Raw genomic sequence first — 20,677 nt, forward strand, 5'->3', positions numbered from 1 at the left:
GACACCTTTGTAGCTCCGTCTTCAACTGCTTTATTTCCAGCTGCCCCCCCTCACTGCCCCAAAGCCCCCTGGATCTCTTTCTTTCTTAAAGGGGTGCAGCTAGGGCCCAGCAAAGTGTCTTCTGCCTTAGCCTGCTCAGGAAGGGGTGTGTGTGGGGGGGGTGCAGAGCCAAGTCCCCATCTAGCCCAGTGGAGGTCCCTTCATCCCGGGGCTCCTGGCGGTGTTCCTGCTACTGTCTTCTCCCCCCTACCCAGTTTTCCAAAACTGGCTCCACCCACTTCGCTGCTGGGTGCTCAGAGCCTTGGGCGAGTATGGCCAGTGGGGCTTAAATAGCAAAGGGCCCTCATCCCTATCTGTGCCTGGCGCTGGCTCTTCCTAGGAAATGGTTCTGACTTCCTGGAGCACCTGAGTTAGGAGTCGCTGATACCCTCCTTCCCCACAGTGGGCATCATCTGCAAGATGTCTGCCTGGGGAAGTAGGTGGCATAACAGGAAGTGACCCCCTATAACTGCAGCAGCAGCAGCAGCTACTGAGAGGAGGTGGTTTTGCTGGCAGTGGGGCCAGCCAAAGACCAAGAGGGTAACTGGGCTGCGTGGTCTCTATCCACAGCTGGCAGAGTCCAGCACATACTTGGCTGCTGGAACGGCTTCTCTCTCCCCTTCCCGCCCCCCATCTTCCCCCTACCCCCGCTATTGACCGTACAGCTCTGCCAGGCGCCGGAATTGTGGGCCCCATTCGCTGAGATAGTCGTAATCCTGGTCTTCGTCGGCCAAGCTGGAGAGGATGGAGCTGAGCGAGCCGCCGGCCGAGCCTTCGCCCTCATAGTCGTAGATGAGAGCCGTGTCGTACGGAGGCACGCTGGGGTCGCTGTCGGCTGCCTCAAGGCCCTGCAGGGGGAGGAGAGCCAGGGGAGCTCAGCAGAGGACCACCAAGGCAAACCACATTCTAAGGACCCTCTCCCCTTAAGTGAGACTTGGGTAGTGACAAGCAGGATATACAATTTTTAGGTGAATAAAATAAGATTTAAAAGTTCTAGTTGCAGCCCCCATGGAGCCAAAAGGGCAAGCATGCCTTAAGGGCTAGCTACTTGCCAGGCCTCCTTTTTCCTAGCCATTACCTCTTGCACCGCAAGGGTGGGATGCCTACAGCTCTGCAGCAATCGCTGGACTCCCAATTCCCAGCACAACCAGAGGGTGAGGATGATGGGAGCCAGGAATTCGGCAACATCTACCATTTGCCAGGTTCCCCCACTCCTGCTGTATTGGCTGCTAGGCCCTACAGCTTCTTGATAACTTGTGCCAACACCAAACTGAGAAGGGGGTAGCTCCGTGTGGCCAAAATCAGGGAGGGTTCCCCCCCACACACTTCCCGCTCTGCCCCAATTGGCCTCTCCCATCCTCAACAGTTCCTCTCCCCACGCTGCCATCCTCCCAACCCCTGATGCGTCTCTTCAGTACCTCATTGATGAAGTCCTCTATGTCGGAAGGACAGGCAGGCAGCCGCCGGGGGTACTGAGGAAGGCTGTAGCTGTAGGGGGCATCCCTCCGGTGCGGCGGCTTGCTCTGAAGAGATGTTGGGGGGAAGAGGTCGGGGTTGCGCAGCTGGTTGAGGTCGTAGGCATCCTGAAAGGCAGGAAGAGGGACCTTACAACCATGATGTGTGTGTGAGAGAGAAAAGGCCTCCTGGCCCTGCTGGGGCCTGGCAGATGAGGCTTAGAAGTAGGGGAGGATTCAAGTTGGGAGACCCCCAATCGAAAATGCATACAAAATCCTGTTCTCACCGTGGCCAATGGGAAGCCTGTAAGGAGGACCCGAGTGTGACATCAGCTCTCCCCACCCATAATTCTTGGCCAATGGCATTCAGAGCCCTCCTGCCTTCAACAGTGGAGTTACTACCAGCCATTGTGGCTAGTAGTCATTGGCAGTCTCATTTTCCATGAATTTGTCTAGTCCTCTTTTAAAGCCAAACCCAGTTGGCGGTCACTGCCTCTTGCAGGAGGGAGTTCCGTAGTTCTTTAAGTTTGTTCAGGCTGCCTTCTCTGCCGTGCTCTCCCACCCCACCCCCACATATAATTTGGGGGTCTCACCTGGTCCTCTTCTCCACCTCCTTGTTCATTGTAGTTGACGATGTTGTCCCTCAAGTCATCCTGAGAGCCCCCCAGGAGACCTTTGTGGAAGGCCTGACGGCGGGAATGCTCCAGCGCAGCCACCAGCAAGGCCAGGACTGCAAGCAGAGAGGGAGAGGTTAAAAGCAGCAGGAGCAGGGGTGTGTGTGTGTGTTGCAGATCATCAAAACATGTCCTTTCCCCAGCCTCCTGCAAGTAGGAATGAGCAAATCTCTCAATTCTGGTTTCTCTCAGTTTTTCATTTTTGTCCAATCCTAAATTCAATTCTTGATATTAATTAGCTTTTTTTTTAAGGTCCTCATATGCACACCATTATGCTTTCCCCCTAATATAGGGGTATTTTTGCACAGCGATTTTCATTAATATATTACATTTTGCGATAGATGGGTGGATTACAGCAGAAAATCGGTGCAGTGTGAGAGAAAAGTAATAATTAGTACTCAAAAGGCCAGTGGAAGCAGAAACGATTCTCTCCATTTTTGGAGGAGCAGCAGGGAGGACTTGGTGAAAAGTTCCAGAGCAGGGGCCCATGTTGCTTCCAAAAACGCCTTACTATACAGTATGTGGTGGCTGCCCAGGCCTCTGCATAGCATGACACGCAGCTGCTCTGACATTGTACCTCGGGTCCCAATGGCCAAGCCGGCCCTACCATTAGGTTGAGCTTGAGGGACTGAACCACATCAGACATGCCCCAGCATAATGCCCTTTTAGGAACAGGCCCTGAATCTCATGCCAGAAGGTGCGTTGCACTTACGCAGGAGCAGGATGGTGCAGCTCAGGATGATCATCAAGGCCCCGAAACTCAGGCCTGCCACAGCACCCACCACAGCAGCAACGTGAGCCTGGCAGGAGCCCCACTTGTCACAGGCGCACACAGAGACATTCAGGAGCTGCTCTCGCACCTGTGGCGGCGTCCCCGAGTCACTGATGAGCAGCGGCAGGACGTGGTGCCCTATGTCCACTTCTCCTTCAGTCTGCAGCAGAGCATGGGTATCTGTAACAGAAGGGGGTAGTTTCAGGGAGGAGGATGGAGCAAGCAGGAGCCTGCCTGTATCTATTCTGCACCCCTCTCCCATAATGCTTTCTGTTACCTTTGCAGGAAGACCAATCCAAATGGGTCTGTGGGGTCCCGGGACAAGGTGCCCACTGGCTGGTTTACTTGGGGGCAGCAGCAATGGCAGAAACAGCCGTGCTGAGGGACAGGCAGTGCCAGGAAGCTGAGCCTAGCTGCCACTTTAATTTCCCACAATACCTTGGAGTGATATTGAAGGAAATTAAAATGGTGGCTGGACTTTGCGGCCCAGCCTTGCTCAGAGAGCCGGGTCAATGTATTTTTTTAAGGTGGGGTGCTCAGGCCCCTTGCAATTGACTGGGAATGCCAAACACTGATGCCATCCCTGGTTAAATCTCTTTCCCACCCTCTGCTCAATGTAGGGGTGCTGACTCCCACCAGGCAAGGTTACCGTTGATGTTGCCGAGAGTCCAATTCTGAGCCATGTCAGGGCTGAGGCGAAAGTGGAAGGGCTCAGCGTGGGGAGCCAGGTCGTCATCAGTGGCGCTCAGCACCAGGCGTCCGCCCTGGCTGCATAGCTCGCTAGTCACCGGAAGCAGAAGAGGAGCATGGTCGTTGACTTCCAGCACCTCAATGGACAGGGTCCCCGTAGCTGTCAGGGACGGGTTTCCTAAACAAAAAGCAGGAGAACGTAGATGCATTCCTAAGGGATAGCTTTAATTGTGACTAGGGCTGGCCCTAACAATAAGCAGTGTGAGGAAGCTGCCTTAGGCGGCAGACCACTGACAGGCGGTTGCAGGCTGTTCTTCCTGAGCTCCTGGGAATTCCCTCTGGTTGGAGGCTAGAGCTCTCTGTTCCATGTGGCTTGTCCTAAAGTTACTTGTCCCACAGTCCCTAAACTAGCTTGCTGCCTTCAGATGCGTATGATGCTACCCTGTTGACAGTAGATCCAACCAGCAGTCCAGTCACCTCCTATGCATGGAAAGGCAGAGGAGACATCTTGGCCACCTCCATCAGCAAAATGTCTTGGCCTTGCCCCGTCACTGACTATTATCTTGGAAGGAATAGAACTTCCATGTGGAGGGGAAATCTGTACTGTATCTGATTACCAGACGCTTTGTGACCAATAAGGGCTAGATGCTTTTCTTGCAAACTCTCCCAAGGGCATCTTCTGGCTACTAGTGGAACCAGACTTTTTTCTATGATCCAATAATATACCCTTCTGAGACTCTCTAAGGGCAGCTTCAGACTCAGGATTTTGCAGGGGGGATTCAAGCACCTATTCTTAACATTTGATTTGTGCACTTAAAGTGGATCAAAGGCCTCTGCTGCCCCAGCGCAACAAAACCTCCACTATAAACAGCAGCCCTTGGCTTTGCTGCTTGAAAAGCGATGAGGAAATGCAATGAAAAGTGTGGGAACGAATGAGTGACACTAACTGAAAGATGTGTAGATGCTCTGCAAGCGACAAGATCAGGTGCCTTGCATCTCCATGCCGACTGTTTCGCAGTGATTCCCTACCCCTGTTACAGTGAACGTGTAGCCACGGGCCTGCTCCTGTCCTCTCCCACCCTCTGCCCAACCTTCTCACCATTATCGCTGGCCAGGATCTGCAAGGTGTACCAGCCGCCTGGGAATGTTGAGCGTGGGGGAACCGTCTGTCGTGTCTGCACCAGGCTGGAGTCAGGGTCCACTTGCAGCCAGCTGGCCAGGTCAGAGGCCTGGAAGTACCTGAGGATGCAGGTCAGAGAAAGAGATGCTAATAAGGATGTCATATAGAGGAGGGTGAAAGGTTGTTTTCTGCTGCTCCAGAGAAACGGACACGGAGCAATGGATTCAAACTACAAGAAAGAAGATTCCACCTAAACATCAGGAAGAACTTCCTGACAGTGAAAGCTGTTCAACAGTGGAATTTGCTGCCAAGGAGTGTGGTGGAGTCTCCTTCTTTGGAGGTCTTTAAGCGGAGGCTTGACAGCCATCTGTCAGGAATGCTTTGATGGTGTTTCCTGCTTGGCAGGGGGTTGAACTGGATGGCCCTTGTGGTCTCTTCCAACTCTATGATTCTATGATTCTATTGTGTGTGTGTGTGTGTGTGTGTGTGTGTGTGTGTGTGTGTGTGTGTTCATGAACAGCATTTGCTTTCCTAGAGGCAAAGTCACACTCGCCAGGGTGTCACACACATCTGGGAGGCAAATTGGGCTTGTGTGGTGGAGGAGGCACCTTGCAGAGGCTCATACAAAACACTGTCATGACAACTATGCTCTCCCCTGACTGTTGGAGGCTGTATGCCTTTGAATACCAGTTGTTGGGAATCACAATGGGGAAGAATGCTGCTGCACTCAGCTTTTGCTTGTGGGTGTCCTATAGACATCTAGTTGGGCACTGTGAGAACAGGATGCTGGACTAAATAGGCATTTGACCTGATCCAACAGGACTTTTCTTCTGTTTATGCAAGTTGGTACGTTTCCCCTCTCAGCCATAAAGGCTAGAGACTTATTTAGAACAAAAAGGGGAACAGGAGCTGCAGTTCTTGCGGTGCTGAATTTTATGCCAGGCACCAACCTATGCCTTTGCACTGCAGCTCTGGAAGGGCAGAATCCCACCAAGCCCTGGAGGCCAACCCCGCTAGGGGGTTTTCTGCTCCCTACTTCCTTAAAATCACCCACTTGCTCCCAACGCAGGCTAACCTGGAGTATCTCCTTGGACGGCAGACTGAAGCCCTCTGGCCCAGCTCACCTGAGTTGCTGCCCTTGCTGGGTGTCTGGGTCACTGGCACGGTAGAGGGTTATCTCTGTGCCCGGGGGCGCACCTTCATTCACGCTTCCCCTCCAGGGATTCTCCCGGAAGAAGGGGGCTTCATTGGCATCAAGCACGTGCACCCGCACTGTGGTCAACGCCCTGGCAGCCTTTGGGGCAGACAGCTCCAGGGGACTTTGGTTCTGGACAGAGACAAGCAGTTCAAACCGGTCCCGTTCTTCGTGGTTGAGGGCCTGACGATAGGGACAGAGAGTTGGTGAAGCCGTGGTTAGTGGTGCTCCCATCGTTGCAAATCCCTCAAACAGGGCCAGCATTCCTGCTTCCCAGCCTTTTTCTCTGTCTGCTCTGTCTTGAGCTTCAGCCAGCTATTGATAGCTAAAGCAAGAGTTGCAAGAACTCAAATCCACTTTGTGTATTGTGGCTTCTGGCCCCAGAATCCTGCTTCCTTCATCCAGGAGGACTGGCAACTGGTTGTGGCTACCCTGTGCTGATGGACCTGCCCTTAGCGCATGGTGAGAGGTACTCTTGTTATCATTACCTTGCTTGTTTAAAGTTTGGGATTTGTGTGCCTTTATTTAAACTCTACAAAGATAGCTAGCCTGTAAATCCCTCTCCCCTCAAAGTCCACACCCCAGGTCTCATATTTAGGGAATATGGGGGAGGCTATGGCTACTCCATGGTGAGCAGAATGCACTCTGTGCATGCTCATTAGCACCCAGTGCTTTGGCCATTGTTCCCAGGCTGAACCCGGTGCTCTAAACAGGCTCCAAGGATGGGTCCAGCTGAATGCCATTCCTTACCTTCACCAGGGAGATGACACCATCGTTGGTGAGGGGGTCGGTGTGGATGGCGAAAGCCCCATTGGGGTCCCCCTCCAGAATGGTGAACTTAGCCAACCAGTTGGGAGAACCAGGGAGGTCCTTGTCCTGGACCAGCACTCGCCCAATGACCACACCTTGCTTGTTCTCAGGGGCCTCCATGGAGAACTGCAAGAGAAGGGGGGGGGGAGTTATTCAGTACTTTGGCCTGGGCTAGATCTGCCAGTGCACACTTTGCAGGGCACAGCCTTCCCCTTCTTTTTCTGGCTTTTGAGGAAGAACTGGAGAAGGGGTAGAACTGTGTGTGACACCTTGAACTCTTTGTGGGGGGAAGCGTCGGTAATAAACAATGATAAATAGCAATTAGATGCTGCCAAGGGGCTTGGCAGGAGCAGCCCATGCACTATGGCCTGCACTTGATGCGTTTTGTGGGCTGCACTGATTCATCGGCATGGATCACCTCCTGCTTCCCAACTGGAGTGGGCTTCGTTGCTGTTGTTATTATGCAGGAGATATTGGAGAGGCCAAATAAAGCCCTGCTCCACTGCACTCTCGTGCCCCTAAGTCCATTCCAATGGAGCAGAAGGAACTTCCAGCCAATCAGCTGGATAAAGAACCCAGCCAGGGTCCTTTGTAGTCTCCTCTCCCACCAGTTCCACCTGCTGCCTCCTCAGTGGGTGGGGTGGACTCCCTACCTCTTTCTCTGTGAACTCGGGCGGGTTATCATTTATGTCATCCACGTAGATAACGGCTGTGGCGGTGGTGGCCAGACCCTCTCCGGACATATCTGCCACTTGCAGCGTCAGGTTGTAAATGCCGATGACCTGCATGGAGAGGAGCAGAGGTAGGTGATGGTGTGGGGAAGAGGGTAGGAGCCACAGAGGGAAGCATACCATTCACACGGTCCTAGGATCTGCCTATTCCTCCCTGGGTTCCATATCTACAATATCTTTCACAAAGTTTTTTGTCAGTTCTCTATACGTTTGGACACCTCTTAAGATGCTATATTTGGATACATCTGGGCATCATTCTGAATCAAGATGGTGGAGCGAAACTTTAAAAATTGCACCAATTTAAACCCCTGATTTCAAAACTACACTGATTTTTGTAGTTGTTGTTTCTTAGAATTACTCAGCAATGCTGGGTATGAGGCTACTAGTGTCAGATAATATTAAAATCTGGTTTATTTTTAGAATACTGCAAATCATAGCCTGACATTTCAATCTTTCAAGTATAGTTTTGAGACGTTCTGTGTGTGTGTGACGCTATTAAAAATAATTCAGGGCAATAATGTTACAACATTAATGTGCTGCATTCAAAATGATTGCCCCCCATTTTTTCAAAAACATCTCAGCCCAATAGCTTTCAAAATTGGGAATGCTGTAACAAAATAGACCCTAAGGATTCAAATGATCAAAGTTTGTGTGCAGATTCAAATGAGAAATAATGTTTCATCCCAGATTTCCACGTCATTCTTTGGTGCAGCATATAGTCCGCTCTGCTCTTTGGCGCCTACTGACTTGTCACCCACGACTGCATTCCACCCTCAAGCTCTGAGACAGACATTGACAGGCTTGTACCTCCCGGTCAAACCCAGCTCGGGCTGTTTGAATTTCCCCCGACAGCTCGTCAATTGTGAAGACGTCCCCCATCTCTGGTCCCAGGATGGAATATCTCAATGCGGCATTGTCTGTCTCAGGGTCGTCTGCGTCTGTGGCTTCTACCGTCATCACGTAGGTACCTGAGAAGGAACAGAGATGCCTTACTCCACCAGGAAAATCTATTTTCCCATCTAGCTCAGTGGTGTCAACACTGACTGGCAGAACTCTTGGAAGGTCTTTTTTATATATATAAATATTTTGTATTGGTTTTAATTATAACAAACATCATATACAGTAAACATTTAAAATGTTTATACCATCCATACAATATCGAAATGTGGGACTCTCCAATCCTTTGACTTCCCTCTACCCTCTCCATGGTTCCATTATATTTATTATTAATTCATGCATGTCCAAATTAGATTTTCCATCTGTACGTATCTAGTTCGATCTATTATCATAATACTGCAAATGTTTTTTTTAGAATCCTGCTGATGTATCAACTTGTATACAATGCTTTGACATATATGCAATAAAAATTTCCCATTCAATTTTAAATTTGTTATTGTCTTGATTTCTGAGTCTTCCTGTTAATTTAGCCATCTCAGCATATTCCATTAACTCAATTTGCCAATCTTTTTCCATGGGAGTTTTCCTCTCTTTCCAGTTTTGGGCTATCAATATCCGTGCAGCCGTTGTCAAATACAAACTCTCGAAGGTCTAAGGCAGGGGAAGGTCATTCCTATCAGCTGCTACCTGTTTCTCACAGTTCCCCACCCTCAGCTTCCAGTTCAACCCACCTTGATGGGCTTGGAGACAGAGAATTGGCCCATCCGTATTAAACAAGAACCATGCGAGGGTCTGGCACACCCACCTGGGGGAGCTTCTTCCACCACGTGCCCAGCAAACACAGCCTGCCGGAAGAGAGGCCGGTTGTCATTCTGGTCCATGACCAGAATCTCCAGGTCTGTGGGATCCTCCAGTGGAACTCCACTCAGGTCTAGTGCAAAGGCCCTGAGCTGGGCATGGGCAAAGCAAGAGGCATCAAGTTATTATCAGGTGATCATCAAGATAAGCCTAGTTCTGTCTTATAAGATCCACACATAACCAGGGAGACTGTCCCGTTCAAGATCCACAATAAGTATCTTTGATCAGAAGCACTGTTTTTGTCCAACATTCACAAATGCATGCATGATGACCCCAAATAAGGAACTGGGGAAGTTCATTCCATATTAAGCTTTGGGCTGCCCAAAATGATGCCCCACAGCTCCAGAAGAGTGTCCTCTATGAAATTACATTGCTATTGGGCCCAGCCTAATGCTTTGGGCGAAGGACGCCATCAGGCATGGCACCCCCAGTGGGTAGAAAATAATTTTTGAGAATCTCAAAGGTGACCATTTCCTGAGAGAGAGAATATGGGGCAGCCTGAAGTTTATTTTGGAGCTCTGAGAACTTTATTTCCTTTTTCAGTTTTCTGACTGAGCGGGGTTTCAAACTTTTGGGCAAATAAGGAACTGGCAACCAGCCACCAACTTCACCACTCTGTCTGACTACTCAGTTTGTCTACCAGTTGGCTTGCAGCACAGACTTGTTCCTCACCTCCTGCCCCCCCATCTGCCATGACCCTGCCTCCCCCCCCCACTTTGGAACAAGGCACTCACTTGTCCCTCTGTTTGGGGTGTGAATTGCCTTCTGCTTGGGAGGTGAGAGAGCACTGCTTGATGGCCAAACTTATCTGACCTTTGGCTTATCTATTCTTGGGCCAGATTTTGCATTTAGCTGTGATTCCTGCATTGCAGGGGTTGGAGTTGTTGACCCTTGGGGTCTCTTCCAACTCTACAGTTCTACGATTCTATGATTTTTCCATCCTTAAAATATTCTGGGTCTGGAAACTCTCATCAGCTCCAGCCAGCTTGGCCTGTGTGGCAACCCAACATCTCGGACATCTCAGGGTTGGCGGAGTCTACTCAGGGAAATACATTTTGCACATGCTCAGAAGCACCTCATCACCACCACCACCATTTGCATGTGTTCCAGAGCTCAGTCCTGACATTTAAAACACCCTCTGGAGCTGCAATGAACCACGAAGCAAGTTGGGCTTTCCTTACCCGAAAGCGGTCATTCTTTTCCCGGTCCAGCACAGTATTGAGGTAGACTTTCCCATTGCGTTTATCGATGGAGAATACACCCTTGGGATCTTCATCCACTCCTGGACCCTTGATGCTGTAGATCACACCTCCGGGCTGCTGCTTGTCTGATTTAATCTACAAAAGGGAGATTAACCCTGTGTGCTGGGAGAGGGCCGGCACTTCCCCTACTCCTGCCCACAGGTGCTGCCCTTCCCCCTCTCTGTACCCAGATGTGACTTAAATCCCAACCAGGCTCAGGGACATAGAAGGCTGCCTTATTCCATCTAGCACGATATTATCTCTACACTAACTGGCAGTGGCTCTCCAGGGGGATTTGGGCAGGGAGTCTTTCTAAGCCCCACTTGGAGATGCCGCTGGGGGTTGAACCTGGGAGGACTTTCTGCATGCAAAGTAGATGCTCTGCCACTGAGCCAGGATCCTTTCTCAATGCATGGCGCAATGAAAGGCTTGATGCACGGTGCAACGTCCTTGGAAGGCAAGGGCGAGTTTTCTTGTGAATGCATGTGCTGTTGTGCAAGGAGGGGCTGCCGTGTGGGTGCCTGCAAGTGACACGTGTGGGGGGAGCCTGCTGTGCCTTCACCACAACAAAGGCCACACAGTCAACATTCATGGTGTAATGAACTGGTGTGGCTGTAGGTGAGCACTGCATGTATTGAAGGATGTGTGCCATTGTCAGACTGCCTTCAGAGGCAGAGTGGGAGGGAGAGAAGCAGCCACAACCTGGTTGACTGTGATGGGGCTGTAAGGAAGGGTGGCGGCCTCTGCACTGGATCCAGTGGGTGTGTTTCTGCAGGGTGCTGTGCTATTGGCACATGGCAACACTCATCATCTCAATGAAGGTCACTGTGTGGAATCTTAGGGCTGGCTCAGCCCAGCCATTTCCTTCCAAGGCACGATCCTGGGTCAGAAGCCCAAATGCAGACCTTGGTGGGATGCAAGCAGAGAGCAGGAGCAGGACACAGAAACATCACACCCGGGGGGGGGGAGAGGGGGCGCTTCTTTGCTCCCTAAGCCCTCTCCTGAACCAACACTGTCCACCACTGTCGAATACCAAACTGCCCAAATCTCCTCCTTACCTGCACCAAAACATGGGGGAGCCGCTTATGGTTCTCTGACACGCTGATGGGAGGGATCACCCAAGCCCTCTTCACCCTTCCTGTCCCATCCTTCTGCTGCTTTAGATGCAGTACTGGGGGGCTGCTATGGACCTCCTCTTCAGAGCAACAGACATCCTGCCAGGGGGGGAAAAGGCACTATATCAGCCTCTGACATATTGAGGACATCAGAGGGTTACTATTGTGTTTGTTGCATTCCCACCCCCCCACCCCCCATTTTTTAATGCCTTCTGTTCTGCCTTTAATTTCATGGCAGTTCTGTGTTCTGCACGAGTTGCTTTGGCTCATCATTTTTTCAGTTGAGAAAGCAGGTTATAAGTATTGTAAAATGAAGATCCGGCAGAAATAAAACTTTTTTTTTTGTCCTCCAGGGGCCACAGTCCCTGCCTAGTTAGCTCCCTCACTCCCTGCTGCTATCCAGCTCCAGCATCTGATTCAACTAGGTTGAGAACTTGGGTGTACAATCAGTCCTTGAGTAGATTTAAAAGACAAGAGAAATTCAGGGAACATAAGGCTATTTGTCAGTGTCTCCTAGTCACTGTTCTCCCTCCATGTTGGAGGCAGCATGTCTCTGAATACCAGTTGCTGGAAATCACAAGCAAGGAAAATGCTGTTGTACTCAGGTCTTGCTTAGGGGCTTCTTCCAAGGGACACTGAGGGCTCATCCACCCTTCTGCTGGTCCCGTGCCTAGAAAGCACAGGCTGGAGTTGTCTCCCACTTGACCTGCACTTTCTAGGCATGGGTTGGAGTGGTTTTCTCCTTGTCCCACTCCTTTCCCAGAGAAAATGTGCTCTTTATTGCTAACTCGGAGCAAACGTCAATCCAGAGAAAACCTGAATTGCCGTTGGCTCTGATTGAGTGCCAAAGAAAAGTTTTCTCCAGGGGAAAGAGCAGGACGAGAGGAAGTGTGGATGAGCCCTCAGTTGGCCACTGTGAGAACAGTATAAGAACATAAAAAGAGCCTGCTGGATCAGGCCAAAGGCCCATCTGGTGCAGCATCCAGTTCTCACAGTGACCAATCAGATCCCTGTGGGAAGACCGCAAGCAGGACATGAGCGCAACAGCCCTCTCCCCCTCCTGAGATTTCCAGCAACTCGTGTTGAGAAGCACGCTGCCTCCAACAGGGGAGGACGCTGGACTAGATGTGCCTGATTCAGCTTCAGGGCTCCTATGTTCTGTTCTTATCTTGCAGCAGCCAATGGCTGAAAACATCTAGCTGTGGGATGTAGTGATTGCTAAGAGCCAGGTGTGGGCTGTGCGTTCCTCTCTGGTAACCCAAGAACCCTTTGTGGTAGGTAGCAGCTGCATGTTTGCTGTCTTGGGGGGAAGGGCCCTACAGTCCTGGAGGAAATGGTGAGGAAGGGTCTTATGAAGCTCAGGAGCTGCTAGAACACAACAAAGGAGGCAGATTGATGCCAGGGAGTCAGTGCAGCAATGTTCTGATTGACAGGTAAGCAGGTAACAAGGCAGATTCCTGGGTTTTGGCATACTGTAGAGAGACGGACGGCTGTCAATGAGTGTTCCCAGTGATGTGGACAGTGGCTGGGGCCCTTGATGGAGTTTGTTTAAGGCAGAGTTCTTAAACTGTGGTCTGTGGACCACCACTGGCCCACAAACATCACGATGATCCTTGCTGTGTGCATGGATTTGTGGTTGAAGGTGAAAGACATTCTGTTGTATTAAATACTCATTGCTTTTTAATTGGATTATTCTTACATTGCATTTTATTACATTGAAATCTGAATTCTACGGAATCCAAAGTGTAATACAATAAAATATACTATATAAAAAATACAAGAAGCAATACAAAACTAGATTTAAAAATCATACAGCATCTAGTACAGCACATTACAAAGGCTATAATAGGCAGAAAAATCAAGACCACCAGCAATTTCCAGGTGATCCATGGGCAAAAATGTTTTTGGTGAACAAAAGCCATTTATATGTCATCTAATCACCAAGGTTTTTTTAAGCAGAATACATTAAAATTGTTCTTTGTGATTTGCTCAACACCCTATTAGGAGGATGAATCCTAGGATGCTCTCCCATCAAAAGTAGCCCAGGCTCTTATCCCAAGCCCTGGTAGTACATTTGGCCTTCCCAGAAGCATTTGGTCAGACACTGCGAGAACAGGGTGCTGGACTAGATGGGCCCCCTCTGGCCTGAACCAGCAGGGCCCTTCTTATGTTCTCCTCCAGGCCAGAGGGGGCTCGTCTAGTCCAGCATCCTGTTCTCACGGTGGCTTGTGGGAAACTGGCAAGCAGCACCCAAGCACCAGAGCCCTCTCCCCTCCTGCGGTTTTCAGCACCTGGCATTCAGAAGCATTACTTCCTCTGACTGTGGGGACACAGAGCATAGCCATCATGGCTAGTAGCCACTGATATCCCTCTCCTCCATGAATTTGTCCAATCTTCTTTTAAAGCCATCAAAGTCGGTGGCCACCACTACCTCCTTCAGGAATGAGTTCCATAATTTAACTATGTGCTGCACGAAGGAGCATTTTCACCTGTCCTCTGACTCTTCCAACATTCAGCTCCACTGGATGTTCACAAGTTTCTAGTGTCATAAGAGAGGGAGAAAAAAGCTTTTATCTGCTGCCTGTCTCCATGCCATCACAGTGTGGATACTAGCAGAACCTGCTGGCTATAAAAAGCAAGGGGACTGTGGGGGCCGGCTGAGAATGTGCTGCTGCTCACTGCTCCCTCCACAGCTCCCTTCCCTGAAGCAGCTGCATGGAGATGGCTGGACTTCTTACAGAAGAAGCTGCCTTAGACTGACTCAGGCCCATCAGTCCTCCTGGCTTAGTATTGCTTGCACTGACTGGCACCGGCTCAGGCAGTGGTCTCTCCCAGCCCTACCTGGAGACAGAAGCTGGGACGTTCTGCATGCAGAGCAGATGTTCTAGCACTGATCTACTTTGGCCTTCCCCGTGAGCCAGCCAAGATCCCAGCCAAGATTTTGGCACAGTGCAGGCTACGCTACTGAGCTTCTGACCCAAGGGAGGTGATGGCTGCTTCCTGCCTCTCATTCCTTCCCTGTGAGATCTATTTTTGTTTCTATTTTGAACGGCTGGACCCTCCTTCAGCTCCTTTCCCACGTTATTCCCATCTTGCTTTGGCAGACTTCCCTGGCACCCAGCTTCGAAGAAAAGACCCGCTTGCCCTACTGCTGTGGCTGGGAGCCTTGCAGAGAAGAGACTGAGCTGAGCTTCTGCACCTCCTTCATGCAAGCCCCATCCCGTCAGCCGCTCCATGGCTCGGGCAAAGGCAAGGCTGCAGCGCAAACTTTGGCAAAATTGCCTTGTTCAATTTTTATGCTAGTGCATTTATTACATTTACGTCCCCCCCTTTCCTCCGTGGAGCTCAAGGTGCAATATATGGCTCTCCCTGTCCCAATTGTATCCTCACAACAACCTTGTAGGTGAGGCTGAGAGACAGGGACTAGCCCAAGGTCATCCAATAAGCTTCATGGCCAAGAGCTAGATTTGAACCCTGGAGTTCCTTTGAATGACCTATTTATTGAGCGTTCGTCCTGATTTGCTTGTGGGGTGTCCATATGTCTTCCTGACGGTCATTTCTCCATCCCACACTGCGGAAGTCTGATTCTTTCTTAAGGAGTGGATTCATTTCAGTAGGGAGACAAGAGCATTTTTAATACACAAACCTATAGCTCCAGTATGCGCCTGAATCGTGACAGTATGGAGGTGCCCCTGGTCTCCTGGGTCACAGGCCAACACTCTAACAGCAACACCACACTGGCCAGGAGAGATGCTTTCGTAACTGGTGTGAATTTAACTTCACATTCCCATGCAGCGTTTCTGCCAGTCGTGACCCCCCCCAAGCCCTTCTCTCCTGCTCCCGACTTGCCCTGAAATGTAACCCAGCTCCCAGCCCTGGATTCCACAGCAGCAGGTGGCCAAGGGTGGACGCACACACGCATGCAAACCTCCTGGAGCGCAACAAAGAACGCCACATCCCCCCGCCCTCTGCTGTAAGGGGATCCTTTCACTTTGCCCTGCTCAAGTAAGCTATGAGGGGCCCCTTCGGTGGAAAAGCTTAGGATTCGCGTCAGGGACTTACAAATCTGCAACTGCATGGAAGGACATCTTATACTTGGAACAGGGTGCATTATAAAGTTGGGGGACGCAGGACAGGTGTATACGCACATCAGTGTATACTGCCCACCTTCCAACTTGTTGAAAGGGGTGTACATAGAATCATAGAGTTGGAAAAGACCCTGAGGATCATGTAGTCCAACCCCCTGAAATGAAGGAATATGGAGCTGTCCCATACGGGGATTGAACTTCCAACCTTGGCATTATCAGCACCATGCTCCAACCAACTGAGCTATCCAGGCTGATGTGCGCCCTCTCTCACTCTCCTTCCCAAGCAAGCAGCTGACCTCACAAAACAGAGGGGGGGGGCTCATCTCTCTGCAAGTAGCCAAGAACCCAGAAATTCAGCATAGAAGGGAGGTTTGTGGAAGCACCCAGCAGTCAAGCAGAGGAGAGGGATGGTGGGTCACACCTCAGGATTTTGTATGGGACTTTCCTTCCCTGCCACTTCACTCCCTGGCCATCATTCCAAGAACAGCTCTGCTGCAGGGTGTCACTAATGCAAGCCACATGGAATTCCAGCTTCTTTGCTCTCGGCCACTGGGGTGGGTTGCATTTTTATGCTCCCAGCTGCCGGCATGGACATTTCACGCTTGTTGTTGACTCAGGGGGCAGCTGGCAGAAAGGGGGAGGGATGCCTCCTTCACTGCTGCAGAGCTGGAGGATATCCAGTGGCTGGCTCTCCAAAGTTTGAATCGCTTTGCTCTCCTCCACATCTACACCACCCTAGAACTTCCATTCCTTTTATCTCTGAAGTTTTAGAGCCTTTAATGTTCACTGAAAGAAAGTTTCCCATTCCAAATAGGTGGTTATTGAAGGGAGTAGGGGTCCTGTGCCCTCCCAAGAGTCAAGAGTCTCTGCGTCTTTCTATGCAAAGCAATTGATCCCATCCAGCTCTTTGGAGGGGGAGGTCCAAGGGCCAAAGTGCCACAAGGGCAAAGCAGCTTCCAAGGTGCAAGGGGGTGGGGTGGAGAAGACACTCCAGTTGCACAGAAGCCCTCTGTGAGGAAAGCGATGGCTTGGGAATCTGTAGGGGGGCCTGACGCAAAGGAAGAGGAGATGGGCTCTCCTTGCAGGAGTAAGAAAAGCTGCAGCAGCTGAAAGACCTTGCCTTACATGCCTATGAGACTCATTGCTGGTGGGCTGGGGGCACCCTTCTTTACGTATCTTCTCGCCCTAACAATTGAAGATTGTGAAATGAGAGTGAGGACAAGATCCCTCTCTGTGTGCGGCTAAAATGAAGGCAGGCTCCTCTGGGACTTGGAGACATCACCTTTATCTCGCAGGGCACAACAGCCCACATTTGCAGAAGGCCTGTCTCTCCCTGAAAACACATTAGAGTTTTCTAAGCAGTCTGTTGGGACTTCCTCATGAAGCCACCCTGTAAACTATATTTCCCCCCAGGCATTGGAAATTCCTGTTGGAGAGAGTTCTAAAGCCCCCTGATAAAACATATTTTGTCTTCAGTTATGATGGCATAGAGTGGAGAGATCCCAGGACATTTATGTGAAGCTGCTTAGAGGTTAAAGGAACAAGCCAACATCTCCATCTGAATAGGCGGGGGCATTTTCCGAAAGTGGTGAACTGCCACAGGGTTACCAACTTGTACTCCAAACATTACAAATGTAATGTTTAATTAGGCGATTTGTTTGATTAGGTGAAAGAATTTTGATCTGGAAACTCCTACAAACTTTCTTATTATTATCTGGTCCACCAAGTGCATTCCACCTGCTGAGTTCCACCTTGGTGCAGTTCGAGACACTCGTTGGGTTATGGTTTAAGTAAAGCTTTATTAGAAACACACACACACACACACACACAGTTTCACACAAGCATTCAAAGAGAAAATTAAATCAGAGCTTGGAAAATTCATTTCGAAAAGGAACAAGTTCTCACTCATGTTCCAACATGCCCCAAAAGGAACTAATTCCAGTTCTTGTTTGTCCTTATACAAAACCAACTAGTTCGGTTCACATTCAGTTCAGCTGAATTCAAGTTTATCCAAATGATCCTCAGCATTTTTTCTTTCCCAGTACTCAAACTGTTACAAGCTGCCTGTTACAAAACATACTTAAGAAGACAAAGAAAACATCCAAGAGCACACACAGTGGTGTGTGAACGATTTAATTTACTTTTCCAAACAATGATAATCTTGAAGCTTAAAGACCCAAAGAGAAAAACACAAACAAAACACACAGAGTTTAACTAGAGAAATTGTCTCAATGTCTACTGCCATAATGAACAATTACCTGCTCGGTTCACCTGGCAATTACGGGAGCCACTTTGAATTGTGCTCCAGACATTTCTGAACTAATTCAGTGAACTTCATTAAGCCAAACCAGCTCATTCTAAGCACGGAACAAAATACAATCGCACAGGTGTATACAGAAAAAGCACAGATTAATCTCTTACGTTCCCAAGGAGGTAGAGATTACAGGTAGAAAAGGCGAGCTTTCATCCAAGATCCCATACAACACATACAAAAGACCAAATTCCTACATTATGAGGAGCAGATCGCTGGGTAAGATGTGTGTGTGTGTGTGTGTGTGTGTGTGTGTGTGTGTTTTGGGGGGGGCTATTGGGTTGTTGTTTTTATGTTTATTATGTATTTTTTGGCTTTATATCTTGATATTATTCTTTGAACCACCCTGACACCCCCGGGTATAGGGTGGTATATAAATTCAATAAACAATAATCATATCTGCAGGAGGCCCTCACCTTCAGAGCTCAGGGACTGATTGGCTGGATAAGGGGGGAGATGATGCTTCAGATAACCTGGTCCCTAGCTGTATATATACCCAAACCAACACCTTGAAGGTGGCTCAGCAGCTAGCTGGAAGCTTGGACATGTATATTCTACCACGTGCTCCGACTACTGTTCAAATATACCAGCAAGTCTTTAGGTGTTTACTTCTCATTTGTCTCTCTCTCTGTGTGTACATGTCACATAGCAAATATACACAATGGGCATATACAAAATTCCTAGTTCCTCTTTTTTATCGCTCGCTCGCTTGTTTCCATTTTCCATTTTTATGCCAACCCAACAAGCTGTGTTTCCTGCCAGCTGTATCACATGTTGAGACACAGTCATACCTCTGGTTGCGCTTGCTTCAGGTTGCGTGTTTCCAGGATGCAAACGGGCCAAACCCGGAAGTATCAGAATGGGTTACTTCCGGGTTTGGTGCTTCGCACATGCGCAGAAGCGCTAAATCGCGCTGCGCACCTGCGCAGATACAGCACTTCAGGTTGCGTGATTGTCATGTTGCGAACAAGGCTCCGGAACAGATCCCGTTCACAACCAGAGGTGCCACTGTAAAGAGCCTTTTTGTGTCCCCCGTCCCCCCCGGCACATTTCTTCCTTCACATGCCTAGGTTTGTAGCATTCTGCTACTGAAATAAAGTTATAGGTCTAAATTTCTCCTGCATGGCCTACTGCTTCCCCTATTATCTGCAGCTTTTTGTGTGGTCATTTGGGGGCTCCCTGCACTGGACTCTTACCTCTGAAGTCCAGCCCTAGCTAAACCACTATGCGCATTCACAAAAACGGAAAAAGCCTTCAGAATTTTAGTTGCACGTCTATCTGTTGCCACAAATGAGACGGGTATGATTTTGGTAAAATTGGGGGGGGGGGAGCTAGGGTGAGGATTTTGGATTTAATTAAGCCCCCTCCCATTGCTTTTCCTCAAGTACTGCTTGTAGTAAACATGGAACTGGATGAACTCCAGAAGCAACAGATTCCAGTCTCACATTGCAAGATCCCCCCATCCACACGTCACCCCGATAATCTAGACCACAATGTGCCAGCTGCTGTGCCAGGAGAAGTGGAAGAGACTCATCCACTGACCTGTAAGCCCATCTCACTCCCCCTGCCCCAGCCCTAAATGTAGCAAGTGAAAGAAAATCACTTTGCACATGCTCAGATGCACACATTCCTTCAGCCCTGCTTCTCACAGAGTGCTGAAATTAGGCTCCTGGGCAAACCCACGAGGATCCTTGGCATGGCGTAAGCCTTGCCTAGGACAGAGAGGCTGGCAAAATTCCTCCTGGCTGCAAATCAGTCAATCAAATGGAACCTGGTGGCGAGGGAAACCCCGATTGGTTCTCCAGGTGGAAATGACTTTGGGATGGGACTCTATTGTTTACAGGACCCTCCACCTAACAGAAGTCCCTGATGCCCTGGAGTGCAGAGAAGGACCTCCACCGCCCCAGCATCATCAGTTGTGTCCCACTCACTCCCATTGCTCTCTGCTCCAGGCTGACACACCTGCCCTGTCCGGTGCTTACCTGAGCCCACAACATGGCCAGCAGGAAGGAGATGAGCCAGAAAGGGGTGGCCATAATGGCTTGGTAGTGGTTGTGCCTCAGGCAGAGTTCAGAGCCGGACAGCCTCCGTCCCCTTCCTTCTCTCTCACACACAGACGGAGCGCCTCTGCTACGAGCAGAGCTAAAATAACCGAGACCAGGCTCTGACAGACAGCACATGTGCTGGGGCCTGGGAGAGGAACGCCGGATGGTGGCGCGGGGGGGGGGGGGAAGGAGAGATGGCCTGGGAGCTGCATGGCCTGCATATCTCCCCTGCCCACACACACCCTGAGAAAGGAGTGTGTGCAGAGAGTGTGTGTAGAATTGACACTTGCTATCCCTCCCACCCCTTGCTAGAGGTTTGTAGAATTAACTTTTTGAAAGAAATATTAAGTCCCAGATACTAAAGCCAAGTCACAGCAAGGATCAAGAATGGATGAAAAGAGGATGTATCCTCTCTTTGGTCCTTTCCTCCACAGTGGGCTAAACTGTGGATTGGTTGCATGGCAAGAGACAAAGAGTAACTATAAGGAACCATGGAGAGCTGATGCCTACTAGGAGCTGGGCCCCTAGAAATTCCATCCCTTCCTCTACTTCTTTTAAAAAAGTAATAGCTTTGGGCCCCTCCAGATGCCCCATTTATGAAGTACCTGTTCTGATTTGCTTGGACAAAACCTACACG

At 49.9% G+C, this 20,677-nt stretch overlaps 1 protein-coding gene across 2 annotated transcripts; it reads right to left on the bottom strand.

Moving 5' to 3' along the window:
- Positions 1 to 144: 144 nt before the first annotated feature.
- Positions 145 to 20,145, bottom strand: CDH15 (cadherin 15). 2 transcript variants are annotated; one of them, XM_033156969.1, is made up of 14 exons: positions 19,978 to 20,145; positions 11,540 to 11,698; positions 10,422 to 10,577; positions 9,188 to 9,332; positions 8,293 to 8,453; positions 7,408 to 7,536; positions 6,695 to 6,880; positions 5,874 to 6,127; positions 4,729 to 4,868; positions 3,589 to 3,807; positions 2,880 to 3,119; positions 2,087 to 2,223; positions 1,458 to 1,622; positions 145 to 887 (listed from the first exon to the last, which is right to left on the bottom strand). In XM_033156969.1, the coding sequence occupies exons 1-14, from the start codon at positions 20,029 to 20,031 to the stop codon at positions 690 to 692; spliced, it is 2,343 nt and encodes a 780-aa protein (XP_033012860.1). In that variant the 5' UTR covers positions 20,032 to 20,145; the 3' UTR covers positions 145 to 689. The 2 variants fall into 2 exon arrangements, with proteins under 2 accessions (XP_033012860.1, XP_033012861.1); XM_033156970.1 differs by having other exon boundaries at positions 11,540 to 11,695; positions 19,978 to 20,144.
- Positions 20,146 to 20,677: the final 532 nt, after the last annotated feature.

This window comes from Lacerta agilis, chromosome 8, assembly GCF_009819535.1.
Source record: "Lacerta agilis isolate rLacAgi1 chromosome 8, rLacAgi1.pri, whole genome shotgun sequence".
Taxonomy (NCBI): domain Eukaryota; kingdom Metazoa; phylum Chordata; class Lepidosauria; order Squamata; family Lacertidae; genus Lacerta; species Lacerta agilis.